The sequence below is a fragment of the Nicotiana sylvestris genome, chromosome 9 (assembly GCF_000393655.2).
Source record: "Nicotiana sylvestris chromosome 9, ASM39365v2, whole genome shotgun sequence".
In the NCBI taxonomy this organism is placed as follows: Eukaryota; Viridiplantae; Streptophyta; class Magnoliopsida; order Solanales; family Solanaceae; genus Nicotiana; species Nicotiana sylvestris.
In genome coordinates, this window is record NC_091065.1 from 111,085,818 (window position 1) to 111,094,058 (window position 8,241).

Genomic DNA, 8,241 nt, shown 5'->3' on the forward strand with positions numbered 1-8,241 from the left:
AATGGCTATTTTTTAATGATTTTGCAAACGCTAGCTATTTTTGAATGACCAATCCAAAAATTGGCTAGCCCGTGCTATTTTTACCATTATACTGTTAAAATTATGAACTTAAAATTTAATTCTTTTTTACACTTCAGTGATTTTTATATGTATTTATGCTCAATATCGAAAGCATAAGGTTGAATTAAACAATCTACTATTTACGTCAAATCAATAAATACAAAATATATTGTGTCTATTACCTCACATCACTCAAATTGTTTGGTTTGATATAAACACCCAATACAAGTAAAATTTTAGCGCAACATCAGCCAATCAACCAATAATGGAGATCTTTTTCTACTAATAGGTCCCTCGGGAAAGACATTTTTAGGCCCAATGAGTCAATGACATACATAAAATCAACGTTTACACTCCATCTTCTAGCTCTTGCGAACAGTTCAATAAATTAGTTACTTCCTAGTTTAGTTCCTACTATATGCTTCTTCTTCAACTCAATTTATAGTGTTTTCTTAAGTTTTAAAATCTCTTATCCATTGAAACCTTGTTTCAGATTTTATTGTTCATATTTAAATTCTAAATCAGAAGAAAAAGCTGTGGACTTCATGGAAAGAAATATCAAGAGGAATCGGTACATCATTATCGTTAGCTTTTTAATATTTTAATTTTAAGTTTTATGTACTATCAATCATTAAAACAATCTAATCATCTATTAGGTAATTAGAAGAAAATATGTATGACAAATGTGCCCTGGTAACTTAATTAAAAAAAAGATAATTAGCTTGTTATTTTATATTTTAATTTTTTAGACTATAATAATTCAAGTTACTATTTGTATAGATAATATCGACAGAGCAGTAGTGAAATCTTCCCGCCCTGGCGCCAAATATTAAAAATCCAAAAACGTCAAATATGACGTCAAAAAACGAAAAACAAAAGCGAAAATAGAAAATAAACATCCTAGGGTTTGAATTTCCTGCAACAAAAACCCAACAGTACAAAGAGGGCAAAGACAATATGCGCAGAAGTAGGCACCAAAAATATTCTCATCTCACAAAAGGATCCACTGTAGAAGTAACCTCCGACGAAGAAGGGTTTAAGGGAGTGTGGTTCGAAGCCACAGTGCTCGGTGCGTCTTCCCCCGGTTCGAAGAGTAAAGAGGTTTGGGTCGAATACAAAAGTATTGTTGCTGAAGAAAATGGTTCAGAACTGTTAAAGGAGGTTTTGCATGTGTCTTTTGTTAGGCCGGTGCCTCCGGTTGAAAAAATTGAGAGGTTTGAGCTCTACGACGACGTAGATGCCTTTCATAAGGACGGTTGGTGGACCGGTGTCGTGACACGTGTTCTGGAAGATTCTAGATACCAAGTGACTTTCGATAACCCGCCTGACGAACTTGAATTTGGGGTTTCTGAGTTGAGATTTCACCAGAAATGGGTCAAAGGGAAATGGGTCCGACCCGGCAAGCAGGTAATTTTCTTCAGTTCAGTATCTTTCTGTTACTAGCTCAGCAGTTTCTTAGCTAAGGATGTGTTTAGATGCTATAGGTACGAAGGAAAATGTTTTTGCATGTGTTTTTTGGGGAAATGTTTCACTTTCAAATATCATTTTCGGGTCTTGGGGGTATAAAAATTGGATTATGGTAATATAGAGTATGATATTGTGTGTGCTCTAGTGTTCAATGATAACTATGAGGTCTCAGGTTCAAATCCGACATAGTCTAAAACATTAAGTGAACGCCTTGGTGGGTTGAGTTACCTTAGAGTTACCCAGTACTTGGGAGGTAGCAAGTACTCAGTGGAATAGTTGAGATGAGTTGCTCACAAGCTTGCCCAGACACCAGCAGCGTCATAAAAAAAATAAAAATTGAGCATTAAAGTCATTTTCCCCATTTTGGTGAAAAATATCTTCATTAGAGGAAAAATGCTTTCACATTTCAAGGGAATCAAACATTGAGAAATGATTTCATAGAGGAATTCATTTTTCATCATACCAAAAATTCTAGTTAACCAAAAACACCCTTTGTTTCATCTTCTATGCTGCGTTGTTTTAAATTCTACTTAAAGGTTGTATTCTTCTTGTCTAAGGTTGTTATCCACTTCTATTCTTGATTTCTATAATTGTCCTCTTACCTTGTCATGTCTAATTGTCGAAAGAGAACAGGCTCATTGATGTTTAGTGTGGGAGAGAATGTGGAAGTATCATTTGATAGTGAGGATCGCCGTGATGCTTGGTTTCCTTCAACTGTCCTTGAACATTGTGGAAATAGCTCTTTTTTGGTGGAGAGCTATCGGCGAGCCTCTGACAAGAAGGCAATTGTTGAGAAAGTATTAGTTGATTCATTCCATATCCGACCTATTCCACCGCGAATCGTAAACAAATTCAGCTTGCTGGAAAAAGTGGATGCCCTTTATGATTATGGCTGGTGGAGTGGTGTCATCACAAGGGAGCTTGATGATAGTAGGTATATTGTCTTTTTTAAGCACACAAACAAGGAGATGGAGTTGAACGACTCGGATTTGAGACCTCACATGGATTGGAAGGATGGGCAATGGTTTACTAACGCTCGGGTATGGTCCATTTGAATTCCTTTGGTTTTCAGGTCCTGTTGCTGCTTTTACTGAATCAGACTGCTATTATATTCTTTCTTTCCGAGTGGTCATAATGGTGGGTAGTAGTTCTATTGGTAGCTTGTATAATCCATCTACTGGTGTAAGTTGTAAATAGCAATGCACCAGTTTTATGTTGCAGCTGCCCCCACCCGCTCCCCTACAAACCAACCCAATGTGAGTGAAATCTGTTTATTTAAGTTGAAATATGAATGCATCTCTATTAGATGGATGACACTCGAAGAGATGCTCTTTTATTCCTAAATAGTGAAAAGGTAATCTTTTTTTTGTTGTTACATAATGGGTTGGCATCTTGTGTCTATCGAGATATCGCCAGTATCAGGGTGTGGACATCAACTGCTTTTTATTTGAGAAAGATATATGTTTAGCTTGATTTTATCTGTGAAAAGATGTATGTATAACAAAAAACACATACTAATTTTCTTTGACTGACCTTGGGTGTTACTCTAAAGCTCATTATGTGTTAGATTTGCTATATAAGTTGTTATGTTTTTTCCTTTTCTAGCTCGTTCTTAAGTTGGTGCTTCTTTTGACTTTCTTAATTGCATATCCTATTGTTAATATGACTCTAGCAAAGAATTGCTAACTCGATAATGCTCTCAATTGATTGGATTTGTACATTGTCTAAGCAAAGTACATGGTGCTTAATTAAGCCCAAGATTAAGCAGTGAGGTTTATGTTGACGTTGTGATTTCAGATCTTTGCCGTACATTATAAATGTGGTAAAGTGCTGTTCTACAGGCCCTCCAGTAATATCTACTTCACTAGTTTTTTTGATAAGGCGAATGTCTTCTTCAGTATTGCTAAAGCTTACCAGAATATACTTTCAGGAAGTTTCAATTCCTTCAGATTCTCAGACTAAGGGGAGCAACAACTGCAATGACACTGGTATTTTACAAAAAGATGTTCCACTTGGAAAATCAACCATTATGAATGATATCTCTGAGGAAAGAACTCGACATTCTGCTAAGTCTATAGAGGATCCTAATGAGAAACCTTCAACTGATGATATTTCACTGGAGAAGACATCGCAGAAGGCCCTTTCCAGTTGTAATGCTGCTTCTTTGCAGGCCCAAGAGCTTCCCAAAGATGGAACTGAAACTCCAAAAGCGTCACTTAAAGCATGTAAACTTAGTGCTAAGCCTTCTGAAACACCCTGTACAAAGAGTCCCGCTGATTATCCCAGCCCAAATTCTGAATATGCTGAAACGAACATTTTAGCACCTGTAGCTGGAGATGACCAGCCTGGTAATCACTCTTGGAAGAAAAGAACTGTAAGTCATTTCTCACTGCCAATATTTCTTGCATATGGAGCTTTTGGGGGGTGGGGGTGGGAAGGGTTAGATCAATTAAAATGCATGGTGTCAATAGGAGGAATCTGTTGCTCCTTATGCCACCTTTCTGGGTTGAGTGTATTGAAATTAATAAAGAAAGGAATGGGAGGTGTTGCATGCTAGAATGACAAAGTAAAAGCTAGTTGTGTGCGATGTCATTGCTTGTAATATCATGTTAAATGAATGTCCGTTTTTTGTTAAAAAGTTTGTCTTAGGATTTACTTCAGCTTTGAAGTTAATTAATATGACGTTCTATAAGTAGCGTAAGAGTTGCTAAATTTTGCCTCAACCGACCAGTATGTGCCAATAGATCACCCTTTTTCTATTGGAAGCAAGACTGTGAGTGAGTCAAACCTGTTTGTGAGCTAATTAAGCCTGTCTTAGCTTATAACCGTTCAAGCTGGAGCTAGCCCAGTTGACCAAACGAGCCAATCTGTGGCACATAAATGTTCAATACGCTAAACCTATGTTTTTTTTTGCTTTCTCATACTTATATTGACTATTAACATGCTGGTTTAATCCCAATGCAGTCTTTATGCTGGAGATTTGTAATACCACTGTTACCTTTCTCAAAAAAATATGCTGGTTTAACTATAAATTTCCACTGCATTTGATTTTTTTAATATGTGAGTTTAAAGGAGTTTACTATTCTTCCATTAACTATTTAAAGTAATCAAGCAGTGACCAGCCTTAGACAGGAGGGTGTGGAGGTGAAGGATTAGGGTAGAAGGTTTGTAGGTAGTCGAGCGTTTTCTCTTTGTCTTACTAAGTTCGCTAGCATTAGTGTTAGTATGATATCTTTTTATTCATAGATTGCTATTATTACCTAGAGTTTCACTGCATTCTTGGATTCGATCTTATTTATCTTAGTTGTTATTCCTACTTGTTGCGATTAAAATCCACCTAATAGGTTATCTTCGGCTTTCTGTTTCCTTTTTTTCCTTCATTGATGAAAGTTGAGCTGCTTCGTTTTTGTTTCTTATACTTAATTATCTTCAAATCTTTTTCTCGATCTCTTTTCCTATTCACCATCCATTTGAAGGAAACTTAAAGAACAGCAGTGCCCATCTCCATCTGTCTAGCAGCAGTGGTCTTCTGGGAGATGATTAATATGAATTTGATCTATTCTCTCCGCTGAGGGTCTACTCCAATGAATGTGGTCTGAGTTGAAGCTATTGTTTCATCTTTCCCATATTCTCGTTTTGTTCATCCTTTACAAGAATATTGTTGGCAAATGAGTAATTGCAATGAATTCTTCTGGTTCTTTTTGCTGATTCCGAGATTGCTCCCTTTCCAGAAGTTATCTCTTAGGTTCTTGCCTTAGCTATGACGTGCTCTGTTCGAACATCTCACCCCGCGCTACTTAATCATTTTGGGGAGCCAAAGCGCTTCGTCTTCAAGCCAAGGTGTGCATTTCAAAGTTTTGACTTGGCTTGGCTTGTTTACCCCTAATTGGGTGGTGAAAGGTCTAGGAAAATTCTCCATTTGCAGCAAGCTCTTTCTTCCAGCTATAAATGTGTCAATCAGAGTTCATGATTAGTTCATTCATCTAACTTATCCAAAAAGAAAAATAAATAAAATGCTCAGTGCATTCATCCAAATATATGCAGAGGAAGAACTGCCAGGAACTTGGTGAAGAAAAGCGCGAGACACTCGAGAAGTTGCAAGGTGCAAAATTTCCTAAAAGAGGTATTATTTGTTTGCTTGGTTAGTTGTTTGTACTTGCTGAAATCTAAGTGCAATTTAAGATCTGTTTAACAGGTAGCAAGGGAATTGCAATAGAAAATGCTGCTGAAATTACTCAAAAACTATCTAAACGCAAAAAAGCTGATGTTCCTATCATCATGGGGCTGGAGTGTACTAAAGTTAGGAGCTCTAGGACTAAAAGATCTCGGCAAATTGATAATGAATCTTTGGAGCCTATTGGGGATCAGAAGCAGATTGATGCTGCCATAGATGGTATACAGGTAAGCAGAGATTCAAGTGCTAAAATAATTTTACTCCACAAGCTATTTTGATACTTGCTGAATGCTCTGAGAGCTCTTGCTTTATGACTAATACCATGTTGTTTATACTCGATTCTTTGTGGCTACTTGTAAGATTTTGTTGAAAGTCCAACTCCTTAAATTGAAGACCTCTAGATTCTAGTTTTACTGGCTGGTTAAACCGCTCTGTAGTTCTGATTTTTCCTTTCTGTAGGGGACCAAACAATTAGGCGATGGAGACAACACTCAGAAGAGAAAAAGGGGAAGGCCAGCAAGGAAACCAATTTCAGCCCCAACAGGTATATCATAAATTCCTTCGGCCTAGAATTTTGTGTGGAAATTATTTTCATTTTTGTCCTGAAGGTGATCTGCTCTGTTTTCTTGTAGATATGGGACCAAATGGAGATCATTCAAAAGATGAGAGCTCATGTCCTGTCGAGCTAGCAATTATGGTAAATGAAGATGGTAAAGAGCAACTAGAGGTTCAACTGGGGCATACCAGAAAAAGAGGCAGGACAAGGAAGATGGCCGTAACAAAATTGTCAAATGAGAAAACAGGTCAGTCTTTGTTCCAGCAGCATGAGAAGCATTATATAAAGCGGGGAAAGCGACAGACAGAAAGTGTAAATATTGAATCTCAAGCTCAAGGTGAGTAATGGCTTCTGTTGTAGTAATTGCAATTTTGGGAGATGATGTTGGCAAGTGATGCATGGTTTTGAGCACTTTGTGGATCTCTTGAATTTTGAATGCTATATGCGATTGTTTAAGAGAACAGCTTGTATGATGCAACAAAGAGGAACACCTCCTCTTTGTTAAGCCTCTCAGTCCTTTTTTCATTTTCAAAACTTCCTTTTGGCCTTCTGTAGGTTCTGTTGACACTTCTGGAGTGAAAACTGCTGAATCAAACAGGATTGCAAGCGATGGTGAGGAAGTTTTTGCTGAATACAACAAATTAGATGATCAACCCCTTGCAAAGTGGTTTGAAGAAATGCAGTCTCCAACTTCTGCTGATGGATCAAGTAAGCTACTAACCTTTCATTAGCCGCTTCCTATTCTGGCTGTTGTTTGATGATAATTTTTCTCCTCCAGGAGTTGCACCTGCATGTGATACGGAGCAATGTGCTGAGATGAGGGAGAAACAAGACATGCCCATCCAAACTCCTGTCAGCGGGACCCCAACAACCCAAACTGAAACACAGAGCTTGCCTTTTATAAAAGATTCAGATGTTTGGTCAATGTTTGAAACCATGGCTATTTTCCAGAAATTTCCGCAGAAGCCCCACTTCCGTCCATTGGAACTCTGCAAAGAGAGTAAGCGTGAAGGACTAGCTATAGGTTGTATGGTGACTTTTTCAAGCATTGCAGAGAAGACTTATAGATTGCACTTTGACGACTCCAGAAGCGCTATTGAAGAAAAACTGGAGACTCTCAGCGACTTGGAAATGCATGGATTTGAAGTGCAGCCTGTAAGAGATCAGTTAACTGTGTTGTTGTCGATGAAAGATAAGAAGGAAAAGCTTGAATCACAGGCTGCAGATATTGGTAATCAGATTATCGCCCATAATACAGACAAAGAAAAAATTGAACGAGAGATTGAAGAGAACAACAAACAAATAGCAGAATTACAGTGTAAAAATTCTGTGGCTATTTCAAAGAAGGAGGTTATGGATCGTGAAATTGACAGTTTGAGGTCTCAGTTGGAGGATATTCAAGCAGACCTGAAGAAATGCACATAATGAATCTGTAGCTGCTACCAATGTCGCTGTTGTGGGTTAATCTTGAAAAATGGTTTGCTGTTTTGCGTGAACAATATTAGTCACTAGTTTCGGAGTTGGGTAGGTGTTTTATCAACTATTTGGGGTTCATGCCTAATGTTGTATATGTCCTGTCGATAACTTACTCTGTCTTAAGACATGTTTTTGGATGGCTATAGTTAGCCCCAGACAACACTAATTGAGCCTTCAAGGTTCAAAATGAATTTGGAAACTGATTTTCTCTGATGGGTTTCCTCTGTCCGGAGGAAATAGTTATGTGATGAATCTGACATTGTAGTTGACTGTGCCTTTGTTAATTTATTATTCTCTTGTTAGTCTTCAAAATTAACATCTGTTCTGTTAGAATATATTCTTGAGATTAATCTAAATAGGGGTGTCATAGCTGTTTAATGTTAAGAACGAAATGTGTGTGTACCTGTAAGGGCTTGTGCACTTGTGAGAAATTTTTTACCCGTAAATAAGGTGATATGTCGAGTCCTTGGCTCTGTATTGTACAGGGTAGTTTCCTTGATAAGTTTCG

The 8,241-nt window shown here is 37.7% G+C and overlaps 1 protein-coding gene across 4 annotated transcripts; it reads left to right on the forward strand.

Annotated features, from left to right (window-relative positions):
- The first annotated feature begins 954 nt into the window (after positions 1 to 954).
- Positions 955 to 8,002, forward strand: LOC104211439 (DUF724 domain-containing protein 3-like). 4 transcript variants are annotated; one of them, XM_009760489.2, is made up of 9 exons: positions 955 to 1,467; positions 2,154 to 2,567; positions 3,458 to 3,901; positions 5,572 to 5,650; positions 5,723 to 5,928; positions 6,161 to 6,245; positions 6,334 to 6,504; positions 6,813 to 6,965; positions 7,036 to 8,002. In XM_009760489.2, the coding sequence occupies exons 1-9, from the start codon at positions 1,018 to 1,020 to the stop codon at positions 7,680 to 7,682; spliced, it is 2,649 nt and encodes an 882-aa protein (XP_009758791.1). In that variant the 5' UTR covers positions 955 to 1,017; the 3' UTR covers positions 7,683 to 8,002. The 4 variants fall into 4 exon arrangements, with proteins under 4 accessions (XP_009758791.1, XP_009758789.1, XP_009758790.1 ...); XM_009760487.2 differs by having other exon boundaries at positions 956 to 1,467; positions 6,334 to 6,594; XM_009760488.2 differs by having other exon boundaries at positions 956 to 1,467; positions 5,572 to 5,629; positions 6,334 to 6,594.
- Positions 8,003 to 8,241: the final 239 nt, after the last annotated feature.

Coding starts and splice junctions, on each gene's coding strand:
- LOC104211439 (XM_009760487.2), top strand. CDS start 1,018: ATGCGCAGAAGTAGGCACCAAAAATATTCTCATCTCACAAAAGGATCC. Junction 2,568..3,457: donor AATGGTTTACTAACGCTCGG/GTATGGTCCATT, acceptor ATATACTTTCAG/GAAGTTTCAATTCCTTCAGA. Junction 6,595..6,812: donor TATTGAATCTCAAGCTCAAG/GTGAGTAATGGC, acceptor GGCCTTCTGTAG/GTTCTGTTGACACTTCTGGA.